This window comes from Chiloscyllium punctatum, chromosome 46, assembly GCF_047496795.1.
Source record: "Chiloscyllium punctatum isolate Juve2018m chromosome 46, sChiPun1.3, whole genome shotgun sequence".
Classification (NCBI taxonomy): domain Eukaryota; kingdom Metazoa; phylum Chordata; class Chondrichthyes; order Orectolobiformes; family Hemiscylliidae; genus Chiloscyllium; species Chiloscyllium punctatum.
The window spans coordinates 55,406,762-55,427,533 of NC_092784.1; the positions used below are offsets into that span (position 1 = coordinate 55,406,762).

At 44.1% G+C, this 20,772-nt stretch overlaps 1 protein-coding gene across 8 annotated transcripts in view; it reads left to right on the top strand.

Moving 5' to 3' along the window:
- The window catches only part of LOC140468119 (microtubule-associated serine/threonine-protein kinase 1-like), a 156,982-nt gene that overhangs the window by 78,383 nt on the left and 57,827 nt on the right, over positions 1-20,772 (top strand). For 5 of the 8 annotated variants that reach the window (XM_072564305.1, XM_072564304.1, XM_072564301.1 and 2 more), the window contains 6 exons: positions 345-433; positions 5,985-6,060; positions 7,569-7,589; positions 10,831-10,909; positions 13,462-13,622; positions 17,312-17,387. In XM_072564305.1, the coding sequence (XP_072420406.1) occupies positions 345-433; positions 5,985-6,060; positions 7,569-7,589; positions 10,831-10,909; positions 13,462-13,622; positions 17,312-17,387 (502 nt within the window). The remainder of the gene's footprint in view (positions 1-344; positions 434-5,984; positions 6,061-7,568; positions 7,590-10,830; positions 10,910-13,461; positions 13,623-17,311; positions 17,388-20,772) is intronic. The other 3 variants (XM_072564308.1, XM_072564306.1, XM_072564307.1) reach the window with 1 other exon arrangement.

A 20,772-nucleotide genomic window follows, 5' to 3' on the forward strand; every position in this document is an offset into this window, starting at 1 on the left:
GAAACTCAGCAGGTCAGGCAGTGTCTGTGGAGAGAGAAGCAGAGTTCATGTTTTTGAGTCCAGTGACCCTTCTTCAAGCTCTTCCTTAGAGAGGGACGGATATGGGTGCAGCTCAGTCAGGGGTAGGCTCAGAGGTTGATTGGCCCAACCCTAGGAAAGGTTCAGAGGGATGCTAACAAATGGCAGTTGATCAATTTAGGAATTCTGGTCAGCATGGACGAGTTGGACCAAAGGGTCTGTTTCTGTGCTGTGCATCTCTATGATTCTATGATTCTTTTTAGTCATCTGATCCACAAATGTGCACACGTGGTAACAGTTCCTTTTGTTCTGATTTTGTATTACAGTTGTCGAACCAGCAACAGGAAAAGCTTGATTCTGACCAGCACGTCGCCAACTCTCCCACGACCTCATTCGCCACTCCCGGGCCATCTAGGTAAGACATCAATTCCTCGCTGCTCAGACACAGATGGGGTAGGCACAGGGGATTGAGTGGGGGCAGGGAGGAATACAAATGGAGGTGAGAAATTTAAACCTGCAACTGTGGGATAGTCCTTAAACTCTTCATGGAATTTGGGTTTACATCCATCGAGGATTGGCTCTGAAGTCTCCAGGAATTAAAGGTTAATTTCCAAAATAAGGAGGGGGCAAAGTCAGGCAAAGAAACATCAGAAGGCATTAAAAACTGGCATTAGTTGACGAATCGGTGGAAGTCCCACCTTTTTGTACCAATGAAATCCAACTGCAATCAGGCAATGAATTGGCTTCCAACATGATCAAGGTCCCCACAGTGCAGGTATCCCTCCCCCAAGAGCTGCTGACCAATTGCAGACTGATAATTCTCCATTGTCAGCAGTGCCACCGGAAGAAGTGGTTGCTGCAGGTAATGCAGGTCTCCACCATGGATTGATGCTGGGCCGTGGGATCCACTGGGGGAGAGGGACGCCAACAAAGTGAGGAGAGGGTGAAGGATATGAGGGTGGTGGTGGTGGTGGTGAGGTAGCTTTCATCCCTCCACCCTGTGCCCGCCCACCTGAAACCAACTCCACTCAATATGTCCACCTTCCAGGCTCGGGGGCTCTCATTTGGGCATTGCATGTCTGTCAACAAGGCGCCCCACAGACAAAATTTGACAGGCAGCCTTTGAGAGTGAGGGGGAGGAGTGAGACCTGTGTGAGTGCTGTTAAATCCCTGAACAACTGGATTGTTATCAATTCAAATTTCACCACCTGTCATAGCAGGATTTGAACCCACAACCCCAGAATATTAGCTTCAGCACGTGGATTATTAGTGTAGTGACATTACAATTACCCCACTGCCTCCTGCCCTGAGCCATGATTAAATTCTTGGTGTCTCAGGGATAATTGCCTTTGAATAGCTCATGAATGAATCTAATTGACATGCTACTATCAGTCCTGTGGAAGGGTCACTGGACCTGAAACGTTAACCCTGATTTCTCCCCACAGATGCTGCCAGACTTGCTGAGGTTTTCCAGCAGTTTCTGTTTTGGTTTCTGATTAACAGTATCTGCTGTCCTTTCAGTCTTCATGCTCTGTTGGGATTCCCTTTTTAAGTCCTTCCTGCTCCGCAGTCCCCACTAAAATGGCGGCAAGTTTTCACAACTCATGTTTCTAGTCAGCCTTCCAGATGTTATTACACACTTATGAAACAGGTGGAACTGGAACTCAGGCCTCCCTGCTAATGGGTAGGGTCACTATCACTGCACCACAAGAGAGTCATGGCAGTTTTCACAAAGTTGGCATTCAGAATTGGGTACAGTTGCCTGATTCTTTTCTCAATTACTTTAAATCCGTGTCCTCTGCTTGCAGCATTTCAGTCCCAACCTGGAACCCATGTCAATGATGGCAGGAGATGTAAGCAGTTCACTTAATTTCCTGCAGTTTTCCATCTTGATTCCTGAAGTTAGCAACCATATGGTTTATGGTTAAGTAAGACCATAACCCATTCTTCATGTGCTAACCTGGGCTGTGAAACTATTCACCTGATATCAGAGAGAACCCTTAGCTTGCTTTTGTTGCAGGTTCACAAGAGCCTAATTTCCAGCACAGGGTCCTGATCCTGTGCTCCCGAATCTTAACGCTGGATGATATCTATTGCAAACACCACCCTGACCCCAACCCAACCTTAACCTTAACCTCAACCTTAACCCCCACCTTCCCCCCCCACTCCTGAATATGTGTTGCCCATTTCTGATTGCCTATGCTAGCTAATGGTTAAGTCAGAGTCAGAAGGTAGTTTTAAGTTTAATTTGTTTTCAGTTGGTTATTGTAGTGGAAAGGTATTGAACATATATACATGAGGCTGCATGTGGTCTTTAACAAAATAACACAAGTTTATCATATAAAAAACAAAACTGCACATATAACAGTTTATAAAGATCATAATGCTAACAGCAAAGCAAAGTTTCAATCTGTTTACCAAAACTATCCTTTTACAGATATTCAATCCCAGAGAAATGTCACTCCTGTTCCAATCCTTTAATTTCCTTCTTTGCTGACATTTTTTTCAGGTCGCCTTCTTGGATCGTGGAGACAGTTTTACAATGTATTTCCACACATGCTGGCGTTAAACTTTTGTGATATTATGATGGCAGAAACTTCCTTTCAGTCCTGACAGCTTCTGTAAAAAGTCTCCGGCTTGAAGCTTCACAGACTTAACCCAATCCTAGTAGGTTGACCAGCTCCCTGAACTGCGAATGAGATTCCCCTGCTGGGAGGAAACAATTCTTCCGTCTGAACTGAATCCTCATTCTTTCAAAGTGAGATCAAAACCTAGCCCCTGATTCGAGACTCTGATCTATTTTCTTTCTGTCTGCCATTACTCAGCAGTATATTCATCCATCAACACCCCAGGTGTTCTCCCAGGCAGTTGGCAGAATCACATGACTTTCTGGAAATGATGTCTCCCGTTCACTGTTCGAAATTACCTTCTGACCTCTCTAAAACAAATACCTTAACAGAACTGAAAGTACACATCTGCCTCTATTTAAAATAAAATCTAAATCCCAAATGGTAATAATGCATAACATAAATATTTATCACAATTGTTAGGTCACTTTAGAGAGCAGTTAAGAGTTAACCATGTTGGTGTGGGCTTTGAGTCACATGTAGGTCAGACTAGGTAAGGATGGTCCTCACTAATTTTTAAAAGTGAAGAAATTAGGTTTTTACAGCATTCAGTTGTAGTTGTCATGGTCACCATCACTGAAACTGAATTCCAGGCGTATTGATTAATTAGCGTTCTACTTGCTCTCATGATGGTGGGTGAAGCTAAATCCCCAGACCGTTACCTTGGGCCTCTGCATTACCAGTCCAGTGACATTACTGCTAACTTACTATCTAGACTAGATATGTGGTTAAATGTTTGAGGAGTGAAAATAGAATCATCACACTCCACCCGGCCCTGCACAGAATGAACAATATGCTAAAGTTTTGTCTGTTCAAAACCACTACCAGAAGCAAAGAGATATAACTTATTCTCCACAATTAAAGAGTTTTTGAAATAAAATAAAATCTCTGCTTTAAATCTTCCCTACAAGTGTGGCAGCTGATTGCTGCCAAGTGATTCATCACAACGAACATAGCTCTAATCACATGCACCATAATGAGAAGAAAGTGTTTGGGATGGGAAATTTGTAATCTACTTATTAAACCCATCCTCTTTTGGTGCTTGCAGGTGTCTGGCACTTTCTGCTGCTAATTAGGCTGCTGCATTTGCACATTGACCTTGACGTGAGCTCCCTGCTTATACTTTAATTTTATTCATTTACACTGTTTTATTTTGGGTGTGCCAGGAAATCTGGTCTTGTCTATGGGAGTGAGTGCAGAGGGACGTACAAAATGTGTACTGGGCAGAGCCAGGTGCCCGTGAGTTACTGTGACTTTAAGATTAATTCAGTTATCTCTATCTAGATTCTGTTTATTTTCTCCCAGTCCCTGTAAAAGGCAGTGAGCCTCTTGATGGAATCCCAGGGACTAGATGTGTCAAATAGCATATGTGTAAAAGCGAAATACTGAGGGTGCTGGAAATCTGAAATGAAAGCAGAGAATAGTGGAAGAACTCAGCATGTCTGGCAACATCTGTGGAGAGAAAGCAGGTTAATGGTTTGAGTCCAGTCACCCTCCTTCAGAATGTCACTGGACTTGAAAGGTTAATCCTGTTTCTGCCTCCAGAGATGCTGCCACACCAACTAAGTATCTTCAGCACTTTTTATTTTTAACATCTTCAGGATCATAGAATCCTTATAGTGTGGAAGATAAATGATTGGCCCATCAGGTCCACCTCTGACCCCTCGAAGAGCGTTCCATCCCACCCACCCTATCCCTGTAACCCTGTACATCCCATGGGCCAATCAACCTAACCTAGACATTCCTGCACATTCCATGGCCAATCCACCTAATGTAGACATCGTTGCCCACCATGGGCAGTTCAGCATGGCAAGTCCACCCAATTGCAGTTCTTTGATTTATTATACATGTAAGACTAAGGCCGTGGGTTAGAGGGGGTGGGGAACGTGGGGGTGGTGAGAGAGAGGTGATGTGAGAGAAATAGAGAACAGTCATCATGCAGTCATTTTCTGAATTTATGGAATTCAATATTGGGACCTAGAAGCTGCAAAGTGCCAGAGTGGAAAATGAAGAGTTGGTTCTTGTGCTTGTATTGTGCTTCATTGGAACACTGTTGTTGGTCCAGGACAGAAGCTTTAGCATGAGAGCAAGGAGGTTGATTGAAATGGTAAGCAACTGGAAGGTCAGAGTCAGTCCCAGGGTAACGGTCACCAAATCTGTGTTTGGTCTCCAATATAAAGGAGACTGACCGCATTGTGAGCATTGAGTACAGCGTTGGTAAAGTGTGGTGCTGGAAAGAGCACAGCAGATCAGGCAGCATCTGAGGAGAGTCCTGATGAAGGGTCAAGCCTGAAGTGAGACCTCTCTTGCTCCTCAGATGCTGCCTGACCTGCTGTGCTTTTCCCAGCACCACACTTTATCGACTTCTCCAGCATCTGCCGTCCTCACTAATTCCTAGTTGAGCATTGAATACAATAGACTAAATTGAAAGATATCTTTTATTGAAAATTATATTTTATTCATGGAAGGAAATATTTACGTACATACACAGTTAATGAAACCATTCAGATCTATACCGTCTTTACTTACAGAGAGGAAAACAAACATTGTGGTTTGGCTTTCTCTATACTTATAATTAACATATAGGCATTGGGACGGTCTGATAGCTGAATGGAGCCCCGTTATACCTTGGCAGAAAGACCTTGGTGGCAATTGCCCCAAGCTTTAATTTGTCCCTCACCAAGAAATCCTTGGAATGTGTAAGTCTGCAACACCCAGTCGGAGTCAACTGTTTCAACTGGAAGACCAGCAAGTTTCAGGCAGAGCAAAGAGCGTCTTTCACCAAGTTGATGGTTCTCCAGGCGCAGTCGATGTTTGTCTCGGTGTGCGTCCTGGGGAGCAGAATGTAGAGCACAGAGTCCCGCAAAAGATGTGAAGTAAAATGCTGCCTTACCTAGAAGATGTGTTTGGAGCCTTAGACACTGTGGAGGGAGGAGGTGAATGGGCATATGTTACATTTTCTGTGATTGCAGGGTAAGGGGAGCAAAGAAGTGAGGCTCAAACAGTTCTCTTCTCTGCCATAATGACATTATGCCTATTATATAGGTGATGAGAGCTGTCAATAAACACCTTACTATCAGTCAGCAGTAGCTCATGATAACCCTTCACACCCTCCACTCTATTTAAATAGGCAGACACTTTAACAATTGATATACACAATTCAGTTTGTGTCTGGACTTCCCTGGCATCGGGCCCATCACTACATTTGACGGCATTGTATCCATTTAACATCTGGTGTTTCTGGTTTCAGCTCCAATGTTTAGACAGTCTTCCTGTTAATGATTTGAATGTAAATAATTTTGATAATTGAACTTACCTTACTGTGTTCCTTTCGTTCAGGCAGCAGTCCCTTGGACAGTCCACGGAACTTCTCTCCTAACGCACCCGCACACTTCTCATTTGTGACCTCTCGAAGGTGAGGGCAGATTTTACTGCGCTGCTGCTAGTGGTGGTGGTGGTGGTGGTGGGGTGTGGGGTGTGGGTGGGGTGACAATTTTCAATTGTCTCTCTGAGACATGGGCATTGGTCCTATCGTTATGATTAAGCAGCACAGTTTGAGAAAGTTGATATGGCAATTTGTGGAAAACCAGGGGAGGAAACAACTCAGAATCCCAAACTCTAATTCCAGGATTGGTCTGGGAATTTGTTCTTGATTGTGTGTCCTTGACTGCATTTGGGCAAAGGATCTTAACATTCACTGAAAGCAAAAAGAAAAGGTCAAATCCTACCCCTCAATAATTTTGTGGAATAAATTAATATGAATGCAAATTGACGACTGCACATGGATACTGATGTTGTACTGTGGTACTCAAGAGGCTTTACTGGCAAACTGTCTTTTTGCAGGGATGTAACATGACAGAATTAATAAAATATGGAACATTGAGTCATGTTTGAGAGTGCTCAGAGAATTTACATATAGGACAGTTGGTCTCAAGGAGATAATTAAACTTCCAAACCTTGACAGTTAACTGATTGTTATCAGTGGACAGTAGCTATATCTGTACTTGCAAACTCTGTGTGTTATGTGAGTGTGCATTGTGTATGTGTGTATTTGTCACGTATCGTGGGCGTATGTGTTGAGTAATGTGTGCCATCAATGTTTGTATGTCATCAATGTGTGCACCATCTTTGTATGTTTTATGTGTGCATGTTGTGTGTCATGTATATGTGTTGTCAGTGTGTATGCCATGTGATAGTGTGTTTATGATGCATATGTCATCAGTATGTGTGTGCATGCATGTGTACATCAGCATATGTGCATGTCACGTGAGTGTGTCTAACGTGCATATATGTCATCAGTATGTGTGCATGCATGAATGTGTGCACCATCAGTGAGTGTGTGTTTGTCATGTGAGTGTGTGTGTTATTAGTGTATGTATGTTTCTTGTGTGTATCTTTGTATGATATGTTGGGAGAGAGTAAGTGCAAATTGGTGATAGAATTGTGTGTTTATGCGTGACTGTCAGAGTGGTCTAGATGAGTACAGTGTAAGTGAGGCTGAACTGTAGGCTATAATCATTGAGCTATGTTTAATACACAACCCTCAAATGCTCCATAGAAAAGATAGCCTTGTGTTTTACAACAGGATTTCACAGAGTGTCCCAAAGGGCTCTGCAGCCAATAAAATATTGTTTTAAGGCTAGTCACTGTTGTAACGTAGGAAGGGTGGCAGCTAATTTGTACACAGCAAGCTCCCACGAGCAGCTGTGAAACAAACGACCAGTTTCACCTGGTTTTACCTTTTGGCTGAAGAATAGACATTAACCCAAGACACCCAGAAGAATTCCAGGACTATATCTAAAAATAGTTCTATACGTTCTTTTAGCAGAGGCAGCAAGCACATGACAGGGTCATCAATGTTTTTGCTCTGTACCTTTCTCCACTCTTGTTTCTCAATGGCTTAACCTGTTTCTTTCCTTGCAGCCACGGTCATCGCACTGACAGGTAACTCCAGTCTGTGTTGTGGCTGTGTTAGCTCTGATGCTGTGCTCAGCTCTGTGAACTGGCTGAAGGTGGCAGCCTTGTGAAATGTGGTCCATTGGTCCTCTCAGTCGATGGTGTTGTGTGACCAGGCTTCCCTTTATTGTGTGTGTGTGTGTGTGTGTGTGTGTGTGTGTGCGCGCATGTGTGTGTGTGTGTGTGTGTGATGCATGCTAACTTTTGATGTGTTATGCTTTTAAGATTGATGAATTGGCAACTCAATGACCCTGTACAAATAAGGAAAGAATTACTTTCAAAATGTCAGAAAGCATCTTCCAACCAATAATATATATTTGCAATATTAGTCATGGATGGAATGTTTAAACATGTCAGTCAATTTACTCACAGCAATCTCCCATAGTCAGAAATTAAATTATTTCAAGATAATGTCTGTTTTGTATGAGTTGCAAACATTGGCTAGGACACCAAAGGCAGGGGAGAAAACTTATTCGAAGTTTCAAAGATTGGAGCTTTATTTGAGAAGGTAGAACATTATTGTCTCATCTGAATGTCTGATAGTGTAGCCCTCCTTCAGTACTGCATTGGGCTCAATGTTGTGAGATCTGAACCATAGCATCAGGGCTGCTCACTGAACCACGGCGGATATTGGAAGTGATGTTGAGGGGATAGCGGGCAAGATCAGGCTAGGTTGTGATGGAATTTCCACTGCACTCAGCAAGCGCTTTAGGACCACAAATCAAAAGCAAAATTGATGTACAATTTACTCTTCAAAATTTGAGACTTGGCATCATGGATGGATTTTAAGGCCCTCCCCCATTGCAAATTTGGAAGCTAGCCACATGTGAACTAGTTGGAGGGTGCTGGAGTGGATCCTGCTCTCTTCCTGCCTCTGAGCTGATTAAGCCTGGGGTGGAAAGATGACTGGATGCTCTTCATGCCCAACCTACCAATTGAGGCCCACCCCCTGTGGATGAGTAATTAATTAATGCATGTAGGTGATGGACAGGATAATCATCTCAGGCTTGTATGTGCACGTGTGTCTGTGTATGTGTGCCTACATGTATGCATGAACTTGTGTGTGTTTATGTGTGAGCTGTGTGGGTTCATAAGTGTTTGTGCGCATACGTGTGTGTGTGTGTGTGTGCACACTCACATGCTTGTATGTATGTGTGCATGTGCACTCAATGTCTGTTCGAAGACATGACACCAGGAAGTGAGGTCGAGTCCACAATCTCTGTCACTTCTCTGGGCCCCCTTACTCCTCTCCCATAACTCACGTCCCACATTCACTCACCCACAGCCTGGCTCTCTCAGCAATCTCAGGCCTTTCCTTTGGAACATTATGGGTGATACTGCCTGAAACAGGTGACTGCCTGCATCTGATTAGGAATATGTGTAGGAGTGGAATTTTGTCCTGGAGCCCTTGATTCCAGGGATGGTTGTAGTTTTTGGAGGCCAATCATGTCAGCTCCAGGACATTTCTGCTAGAGTTCCTCAGAGTCCTAGGCCCAAATACCTTCAGCCGCTTCATCAATGATCTTCCCTCCATTATAAGATCAGAAGTGGAAATGTTCACTGATGATTGCACAATGTTCAGCATCATTTATGACCTGTCAGATACAGAAGCAGTCCATGTGAAAATGTAACAAGACCCGATAGTATCTAGGTCTGGGTTGACAAGTGGCAAGTAACAATCGTGCCACAGAAATGCCAGGCAATGACCGTCTCCAACAAAAATGAATCTAACCATCACCCCTTGACATTTAATGGCATTACCATCGCTATTAGCACTGTTCATCAGAACCTCAACTGGACTACAGTGACTACAAGAGCAAGTCAGAGACTAGGATTTCTCCCAAGTAACCCACCTCCTGTCTCCTCAAAGCCTGCACACGACCTAGAAGGCACAAATCAGGAATGATGATGGAATACTTTTTATTTGTCTGGTACGGTGCAGCTCCAACAACACTCAAGAAGCTTAGCACCATCCAGGACAAAGCAAACAGATTGATTGGTGCCCCCATCCACAACCATTTGTCCCCTTCACCACCGGCACTCAGTAGCAGCAGTGTGTACCATTTACAAAAATGCACTGCAGAAATTCACTGGACTCTGTGCTATATTTTGGCACTGGCTGGAATTGTGTTGCTGCTTTGGTTTCTTCCTGACGTTTGGGGATGTGGGTCCCCCACTCAAACAGGGGCAAGAATTCCTCTTGCAGCAATTGTGTAATGTCAAGAATTGACTATTTTGAGAAACATCACAAAATCGGACTCCAGAAAGGTCTTCCATTCTGAAATGAACGAGGAGAAATCAAATCTTTCACTAACACACTGCAGACATTGACTGAAGGAATTTTTATCCCTCAGTACTGATTGTGCATGTGAGTGTGTGTGTGTGTGCGCGTGACGGTGTGTGTGATGATTGCATGACTCTGTGTGTGTGAGTGTGTGTTTTGAGACATTGCTGTTTTAAATGCTGAAATTGAGTCCCTTTCAGACAGAGTGAAAAGTGAAACATTGATGTAATTTCCTTCTCTCATTTAGAAAGGTTGCGACTCTGTCTCTCTAGTGACATCAGCAGAATAAATTAGCACAATTTAATGCATTAATATTTGAAAACTCTGCAAATGGAGTTATAAGAGACAAAGAAATAATGAAAGGGCTAATGGTCTGTAATTTAAAGGAAGAATAGAAAGTACCATGTGTTCAGGGAGGTCACACGCCAGGTTAAAGTGCAAGCCTGAATTCTCCTCCCATTATTTTAGTTTTCATTCCGAGATGGAAATTCTCATTTGTTGCTTCTGAAACCTTCAAAAACAAGGTTGGGGATTGAAGTTTTTATTTGTGCTCAGCAGAGATTAAAAGTTTGAGGTATCAGCCATGATTGAATGGCGGAACAAACTTGATGGGCTGAATAGCCTAATTCTGCTCATTCTGCCTCCTTGCCACCTTCTTCAGTTTGCTTGTAATTGAAGCCAATGCTGCACTGTTTGAGGTATGGAGCCACTAGAGTTCAGAATGAAACATTACACTGTTTGCCTGCAAGCCCCATTAAGTGAACAATTCTGCTTTGAAGTTTATTGATCCCTGTAAAAATACATATTTGGCCAGACTGTCAGCAGGCAATCGAAGAACTGCCAATATAATCAACATGCTAATAAGGGTTGTAGGATGTTACTGCTTTAAGACTGAAAAGTGACCATGGATGTTGTTCTGTATAATGCCTCCTATTGCTTTTCCAGGGCAGATGGACGTCGATGGTCCCTCGCCTCATTGCCATCCTCGGGATATGGGACCAACACTCCCAGCTCCACTGTGTCTGTATGTGATACCTCTCTCACTCTGACCTTTAGTACATGCATAAGAGCCAGCTGTGGTTCATGTCATTGCTATGATGTACTCTATTGCTGAGCCATTGTAACTTGGCACTTTCACTCAATAATAGCCACTTGGATTTATATAACACCTTTGACTTCTTTTAAATTCATTCACGTGATGTGGGTGTCGTTGGTTAGGCCAGAGTTTATTGTCCATCCCTAATTGTCCAGAGGGCATATAAGAGTCAGCCGCATTGCTTATGGTTGTGGAGTTACATAAAGGCCAGACCAGGTAAGGATGCCATTTCCTCAGAACGACAATTGTAAACCAAATGGGCTTTACCAACAATCATTTCAAGGTCACCACTGGATTCTTAATTCCAGATTTTTAGTGAATTCAAGTTTTGCCAATTACCATTTAAACCCATTTCCCCAAAATGGTACCTAGGTTTCTTTATTAATAGGTCCAGTAATTATACCATCCGGCCATCACCTCCCTAGTAAAACATCTGAAGGCATTTCATAGGAGTATTACCAAAGCAGATTGACTGAGTCACATGAGATATTAGGGATGTATGACCAAAGATTGGTCAAAAAGGTCAGTTTGAAGCAGAGTTTTAAAAGAGGAGAGAGTGGTGGAAGGGTTTAGGGAGGGAAGTCCAGCTTTAAGGCCCGGAAGGTTAAAGACATGGCCACCACAGGTGGAGCAATGAAATTCAGGGATGCTCAGAGGTTGGAATTAAGGAGTACAGAGGCTACAGAAATGGCGAGGGACAATGTAATGACTGTTGGTTTGGCCTTGGGTGTTCCATTTTCCAGCAGGAGTTTAAGATGTCTATGGTATGACATCAGAAGAATGTATATGTTTCACTAAATTGTGTATGAGTATACAGTAGACATTACTGTGCAGCATATTGTAAATATCACACTTCAGGTGCAAGGAAGTCTTGAAAGAAAAGAGAAAAGCTTTAATCTTCTGATATTCATCTAAAACGCACAACTGCTTTCCAATTATTTTGTAAAAATGAAACTCTTGTGGCCTAACCGCCAATATCTTTCTGTTAGATATGAGCTCCCCTTTCACCAAGGCTGACTGAGGTAACAATATTAACATAGCATTCTAAATAGGATCTGACCCAAAACTGTACACACTTGAAGCACGACATCCTGCCCTTTGTATTTCAGCCCGCTCCCCCTCCTTGAGATAACAGCTAACAATCCACTAGTTGTTTTGAAAGCTTTGTGCACCAATTTAAATGATTTATATATTGAAACAGTCCAAACCTCTTCACTCCTAGTTTCTCTCCATCTAACACTTTGAATGATAACAGAGCTCCAGAGGGTTGATTGTTGAGGGCAGATTACATAAACCTAGCTTGTCTATGCTTGGGTTTATAAGAGTGATGGCTAATTGTTCAAGGTGTTTAAAATATTAAAAAGTTCCCGATAGGATGGAAATAGTGAAAGTATTGGAGGAATTAAGAATGAGAGGACATAGAATGGGAGTTTGCACATTCTCCCCGTGTCTGTGTGGGTTTTCTCCGGGTGCTCCGGTTTCCTCCCACAGTCCAAAGATGTGCAGGTTAGGTGAATTGGCCACGCTAAATTGCCCGTAGTGTTAGGTAAGGGGTAAATGTAGGGGTATGGGTGGGTTGCGCTTCGGCGGGTCGGTGTGGACTTGTTGGGCCGAAGGGCCTGTTTCCACACTGTAATGTAATCTAATCTAATCTATAACATTAAGAGCCATCTTATTCAGGAGGGAAGTCAGGAAAGACTTCTTCCCACAGACGGTATTGCAAATCTGGAAACTCCTGTCTCACAAAGGAGCTGTGGACAGTTAGTGCTTTCAAGAGTAGGGTTGCTAGGTTTGTATTGGGTAAGGATCTTAAGGAGATTTGGAGCTCGCAAGTGTTACAGATTTGAGGTACAATCATAGTCATAGGGTCATAGAGCTCTACAGCTCCGAGAAAAGGCCCGTCAGCCCACTGAGTCTGTGCCAGTCAAAAACAAACACTTAACTACTCTCAGGAGAAAGTTAGGACTGCAGATGCTGGAGATCAGAGTCTAGAGTATAGTGCTGGAAAAGCACAGCAGGTCAGGCAGCAACCGAGGACATTCTGATGAAGGACTCTTTCCTGAAACGTCGATTCTCCTGCCCCCTCGGATGCTGCCTGACCTGCTATGGTTTGCCAGCACCACATTTTCGATACTTAACTACAGTAATCCTGCCCTCTAATCACTGAACCCTTGACCAAGGGGTAAAATGTCTTCCTGTCTGTCCTATCTATGTCTCCCATACATTGTCTAATTGCATGAAGACACTGAATGGTCTCCTCCTTTTCCTCTGCCCCCCCTCCTGGATGTGGGAGTTGGAGTGAAGAAACTTGAACTCCAGTGTAAGTGTTCAGACTTAAACCTAATGGTTGGACAATGAGAATACTTTAGGCTTTATGTCAGCAATGCCTTGGGAGAGGAAGGAAAGCATTTTTTGCTCATTTTAGGTTTCTGGATCTCCTCTCATATTTGTGTCTTGTTGTTTGCATTGAAACACTGCAGTCATCATGCTCGTCACAGGAGAAGCTTCATCAGTTGCCCTTCCAACCCACAGTGGATGAACTGCACTTCCTGTCCAAACACTTTGGCAGTACCGAGAGCATCACTGATGATGACGGCGGGCGACGCTCTCCAGCAGTGCGGCCACGGTCTCGGAGTCTCAGGTCAGTACTTACAGTCTGATCCACCATTTTGGAATCTCCAGCAATGAATCGTGGGCCGTTTCGACCACAAGTGGGCAGCATTGGTTCAGTTGCCCCCTCAAGCCTTGTTCATTGACAAATGAAATGAGGGGAAGATAGCCTTACATTTCACAGCCAAAGTACTTTAAACCCAGCAAGGTACATGTCAAAGTGTTGTTGCTGCTGTAATTGAGGAAGCAGTTTGCACACAGTAAGCTCCCATGAGCAGCAATGCAGTAAGAGCCAGATAATCTACTTCTAGTTAGGGATTGAGGGATTAACATTGACAGAACAGCAGAGAAAACTCCCCTGCTTTTCTTCAAAGTTGCACGGTATGATCCTTTGCCTGATTAATGTCTGATTACAGCATTGGAGTCAGCCTAATTGACCCAATATTCTCTGCAGTCAAAACTCTCCCTCCATGTGAGAATCTATTACTCTGTTTTCCTCCATAATTAAGCTCTTTGCATTAATTCTTGTGGGTATTCTGATTATGAACATTGCAGAGTGAGCCAGCATTTGTTGTCCACCGCCAATTGTCCTTTAGACGATGGTGATGAGCTACCTTCTGGAACCGCTGCAGTCCCTTGTGGTGTACATTTGCCCATGGTGCAGGAAGAATCAGGATATTGACCCAGTGATGCTGAAGGCACGGTGATATATTTCCAAGTCAGGATGGCATGTGGCTTGAAGGGGAAGTTGCAAGTGGTGGTCTTCCCATGCATATGCTGCCCTTATCCTTCTAAGTCATGAAGACTGTTGAGGGGAGGGTGGAAGGGGAGGAGCCTTTGAGGCGTTACGACAATGCCCAGAGATGTTCTCTGAAACATTGCACAAATTGGCATCCTGTCTCTGGGGGGGACACAACAAAACAACCCAACCGCCCTGTGCCCGACCACTTCAATTCCCCCTTCCCACTCTGCCAAGGGCATGCAAGTTCTGGGCCTCCTCCACTGCCAACTCCTAACCACCTGATGCCTAGAGGAAGAACACCTCATCTCCCGCCTTAGGACCCACCAACCCCATGGCGTCAATGTGGATTTCACCAGTTTCCTCATCTCCCCTCCCCCCACCTCATCCCAGATCCAACCCTCCAACTGCCCTCTTGAATTGTCCCACCTGTCCATCTTCCTTCCTATCTATCTGCTCTACTCTCCACTCTGACCTATCACCATCACTCCCCACTTGCATCTACCTATCGCCTTCCAAGCTACCTTCCCCCCAGCCCTACCACCCCACCTATTTGTCTCTCAACATTCCCCCCACATTCCTGGTGAAGAGCTTGTGCCTGAAACATCAACTCTCCTCCTCCTCGGATGCCGCCTGACCTGCTGTGCTTTTCCAGTGCCACGATTTTTGACTCTGACTCTCCAGCATTTGTAGTCCTCACTTTCTCCTGTGTGTGATAGAGTCATAGAGATGTACAGCATGGAAACAGACCCTTCGGTCCAACCCGTCCATGCTGACCAGATATCCCAGCCCAATCTAGTCCCACCTGCCAGCACCCAACCCAAATCCTTCCTTTCGTATGCCCATCTGGTCAAGATCCTGTTGTAATCTGAGGTAACCCTCTTCACTGACCACTACACCTCCAATTTTGATGTCATCTACAAACTTACTAACTGTACCTCTTATGCTCGCATCCAAATCATTTTTGTAAATGACCAAAAATAGAAGACCCATTGAGCTCAATCATTGCTTGCTTCATGCTCCTTTGTGCTATTTGAATTCCACATGTGTTTCAGTCACTTTTATCCTACTTTCTAGAAGATGCAGTTGCAAATGGAATGCATTCATTTTCCAGGCAACACACATTCACACACATGCCAAACAAGTATCTGCCCAGTGTGAATGAACATTTCAGCACCACGGAGAGTGGTATGTATCACTTAGTGCCATAGTGTTCAAAGTTAAAAATCACACAACACCAGGTTATCGTCCAACAGGTTTAATTGGAAGCACAATTAAACCTGTGCTTCCAATTAAACCTGTTGGACTATAACCTGGTGTTGTGTGACTTTTAACTTTGTACACTCCAGTCCAACACCGGCATCTCCAAATCATGCCATAGTGTTGTCTACTAATTAACAGATTGTATGATAAACTCCCGCCCTGGAAAATAACAGGAATGTAAAGCAGGAAGAATATCACGGTGACAATCAGGATGCTCTGTTGGACAAGGTCAAACCCTGGCAAGAGAAGTGCTTTACCCATTGCTGAGGTTCAGATCCAGCAAAGGCAGATTCCTTCTAAGCCACCTAGTGTCCTGAATTGGAACTACATTGCTATTCCTTCTCTATCATGAATCTTTGTCATGAAACACAAATCCTGCAACACCTTTCCCAGCAGCCCTGTATCTGTGGTTGTACAGGATGAACTGCAGTAATTCAAAATAGCAGCTCACCACCAGCTCTTTAACGGCAATTCAAGATAGGCAGTAAATCCTGTGATCTGTAGTGCCACCCACATTCTGTGGCAGAATGAAAACAAAGGGTGCATTTATATAGTACCTCTCATGGCATCCTGTGGTGTTTTATGGCCAACGAAGCACTTTATTTATGTCTTATTACTTGCAGAAGCCATCAACGAGTTTTCATATCAATGAGACATCCCTTAAATGGGACTTAAATGACAATATAATTTTTTTTGTGATGTTCACTGAAGGATAGTTATTAGCCAGTGCACCAGGGAGAACACTCCTTCTTTCAGATATTTTAACTCCTCCAAGAGGTTTCACCTCTCTACAGTGCGGGAGAGTGTCTCTAGATCTTGAACACTGGTCTTTTGAAAGGGCCTTGAACCATTAATACTCCAATCAGAGGTGCGAGTGTTACCCATTGAGCCACATTAAGGTCCGTCTCTCAATAAAATTAGTTTTCTTAGGATATGGCGGTGGTGATGTAGATGTCCCTGTGCTCCCACAATGGGGACAGTAAACCTAGAAACACACATTTTGCTAACTGTGGATTAATAGGGCTAGAGGACTGAGATGGTGAACACCCCAATTTAGGAAATTTCAGAAGAGATTTCGCTTTTGCACAGATTTCCTTTAAATGGCACTTCTTGTCTCTCACTCAAAAGACACTAAGAATACTGATCTATGTTCTAATAACACTCATTGTGAGTTGATACCCACCACTTTTTGACCTTCTATTGATTACACTGAATCTGAATACTCACTGAAAAACTAGTCAGTTCAAGCAGTTATTTATGACTAACCCCTCAAGACAATAAAATGTAACGCCTACCAGGAGAGTAAAAGCAGAGCCATTTGAAGTCAGTGTTAGAGGAGGCATTTATCCATGGGTTTGATGGACTAACTATCGCAGGCCTGGGTGGACATTAGCCTAGTGTGGGTGAAAACGTGCCCAGTGTAAGAGAAAACAAAGCCTCATGGGACAAGCCCAGCGTGGAGCTTATGGCTTAAGAAAGACTATGATGTTTAACTTTTAACTTTATTTATTTATTTTTCTACTTTATGCTGTGAAGAACTGTAATGTTGAACTTTTTAACTTATTTCTTTATTTTTCTATTTTTGTACCGAGGTACCTTTATATCTAAGATGGCGCCGGGAATGGCTACTTTGTTCACTTTTCATTGTACTTCTGTACCCCTGTACTTAAATACGTAACAATAAAATCTAATTCTAATTCTAATGCAATTCATTGCAGCCCTGGCCGCTCTCCTTCCTGCTATGACAATGAAATAGTGATGATGAACCATGTCTACAAAGAAAGGTTCCCAAAGGTAAGGATTGTCCTTGAGTCCATTTTACTCATCCAGTTAATCAGAATGCTCAATCAAGCCTGTCACTGTCACTATTGACAATGCACCAGTGCCAATATACTCCTGACCTTCAATTCTGCAGTAGGCGTGGGGGGTTGCTGGGGAGGTTGTAAGTTAGCAGCCTTGAATATGAAGTGTGAAACAATTTCCCCCATGAATTACATACTGAGCTGTGCCATTATTTAGCTTTCGCTAAGCGTTGCCATCCCCATTAGTTTTCCTCCCGAGTATAGACTACACGAGTCACAGGACCATTAAAATATTTGCCCTCAGCTTTAAGCAAAACTTAAATGGAATAATTCTCAACGTTATTCGTGTGGATCTCCTCCAAGGTTCAGATGTTAGTTATATAGAACATAGAACATAGAACAATACAGCGCAGTACAGGCCCTTCGGCCCTCGATGTTGCGCCGATCAAAGCCCACCTAACCTACACTAACCCACTATCCTCCATATACCTATCCAATGCCCGCTTAAATACCCATAAAGAGGGAGAGTCCACTACTGCTACTGGCAGGGCATTCCATGATCTTATGACTCGCTGAGTGAAGAACCTACCCCTAACATCAGTCCTATATCTACCCCCCCTTAATTTAAAGCTATGCCCCCTTGTAATAGCTGACTCCATACGCGGAAAAAGGTTCTCACTGTCAACCCTATCTAACCCCCTAATCATCTTGTACACCTCTATCAAATCACCCCTAAACCTTCTTTTCTCCAATGAAAACAACCCCAAGTGCCTCAGCCTTTCCTCATAGGATCTTCCTACCATACCAGGCAACATCCTGGTAAACTTCCTCTGCACCCGTTCCAGTGCCTCCACATCCTTCCTATAGTATGGCGACCAAAACTGCACACAATATTCCAGAAGCGGCCGCACCAGAGTCTTATACAACTGCAGCATGACCTCAGGACTCCGGAACTCAATTCCTCTACCAATAAAAGCCAGTACGCCATATGCCTTCTTCACTGCACTATTTACCTGGGTGGCAACTTTCAGAGATCTGTGTACATGGACACCAAGATCCCTCTGCTCTTCCACACTACCAAGTAGTCTACCATTAGCCCAGTAATCCATCTTTTTATTACTCTTACCAAAGTGAATCACTTCACACTTAGCTACATTGAACTCCATTTGCCACCTTTCTGCCCAGCTCTGCAGCTTCTCTATATCCCGCTGTAACCTGCCATATCCTTCCTCACTGTCTACAACTCCTCCGACTTTCGTATCATCCGCAAACTTGCTCACCCAACCTTCTAACCCTTCCTCCAGGTCATTTATAAAAATGACAAACAGCAATGGTCCCAAAACAGATCCTTGCGGAACACCACTAGTGACGGCACTCCAAGATGAATCTTTGCCATCAACTACTACCCTCTGTCTTCTTCCAGAGAGCCAATTCCTAATCCAAACCTCCAACTCACCCTCAATGCCATATCTCTGTATTTTCTGCAGTAGCCTACCATGGGGGACCTTATCAAACGCCTTACTAAAATCCATATATACTACATCTACCGCTTTCCCCTCATCTACCTCCTTCGTCACCTTCTCAAAGAATTCAATAAGGTTTGTGAGGCACGACCTGCCCTTCACAAAACCATGCTGACTATCCTTGATCACATCATTCTTATCCAGATGTGCATAAATCCTATCCCTTATAATTCTCTCTAAGACTTTGCCCACAACAGAAGTGAGACTCACTGGCCTATAGTTACTAGGATTATCCCTACTCCCCTTCTTGAACAAGGGAACCACGTTTGCTAGCCTCCAGTCCTCTGGCACTACTCCTGTAGACAAAGAGGACACAAAAATCAAGGCCAATGGCTCTGCAATCTCCTCCCTTGCTTCCCAGAGAATCCTAGGATAAATGCAATCAGGCCCAGGGGACTTATCTATTTTCACCCTTGCCAGAATTTCCAACACCTCTTCTCTACATATCTCAAAGCCATCCATTCTACTTATTCGTGCCTCAGTATTCATATCAACAACAATGTCCTGTTCCTGAGTGAATACTGACGAAAAGTATTCATTCAGCGCCTCCCCAATCTCTTCAGCCTCCACACGCAACTTCCCATTACTATCCTTGATTGGACCTATTCCTTCCCTAGTCATTCTTTTATTCCTAACATACCTATAGAAAGCCTTAGGGTTTTCCCTAATCCTACCAACTAAGGACCTTTCATGTCCCCTCCTTGCTGCTCTTAGCTCTCTCTTCAGGTCCTTCCGGGCTACCTTCCGGGTTGCCTCTTGATATGAGATTGTGGTGTGTTCAAGTACCTCTGTGTAGCAATAGTTACGTTGTAACTCCTTTCAGTTTGCTTTGTGGATGTGTGAGAGCTCCACAGAGACATTCGCTTCCTTTAGTCTCCAAACAGCAAAAGAAAGAGAAGGAACAGAATTCACTGTAAGCATCAAAGAGCCTGTGGAGCATGGAAGGGCAATAGTGAAGCATGTGGAGTAGAGACTTTGCCATGAGCCAGAACTATAAGAGACTCCAAGCTGCATTCTGCCAAGAGGCATAATTGGGGAAGATTTTTTTTTAATCTGTATCTAATCTGACTTTGAGAACTGAAGTGAAAATGTGTTGCTGGAAAAGTGCAGCAGGTCAGGCAGCATCCAAGGAGCAGGAGAATCGACGTTTCAGGCATGAGCCCTTCTTCAGGAATGAGGAAAGTGTGTCCAGCAGGCTAAGATAAAAGGTAGGGAGGAGGGACTTGGGGGAGGGGCGTTAGAAATGCGATAGGTGGAAAGAGGTCAAGGTGAGGGCGATAGGCTGGAGTGGGGGTGGGGGCAGAGAGGTCAGGAAGAAGATTGCAGGTTAGGAACGCGGTGCTGAGTTCGAGGGTTGGGACTGAGACAAGGTGGGGTGGGGGGGGGAAATGAGGAAACTGGAGAAATCTGAATTCATCCCTTGTGGTTGGAGGGTTCCTAGGCGGAAGATGAGGCGCTCTTCCTCCAGCCGTCGTGTTGCTATGGTCTGGCGATGGAGGAGTCCAAGGACCTGCATGTCCTTGGTGGAGTGGGAGAGGGAGTTGAAGTGTTGAGCCACGGGGTGGTTGGGTTGGTTGGTCCGGGTGTCCCAGAGGTGTTCTCTGAAACTTTCTGCAAGTAGGCGGCCCGTCTCCCCAATATAGAGGAGGCCACATCGGGTGCAGCGGATGCAGTAAATTATGTGTGTGGAGGTGCAGGTGAATTTGTGAGAGCCATGCGCAAATCCATTAAAAAACACTCCTTCCTTTTCTTTCTCCTGTATGCCACTGTTGAAAATGCTAACTTGCAGAGTATTGTTGTCTCAAGGGCAGCACGGTGGCTCAGTGGTTAGCACTGCTGCCTCACAGTTCCAGG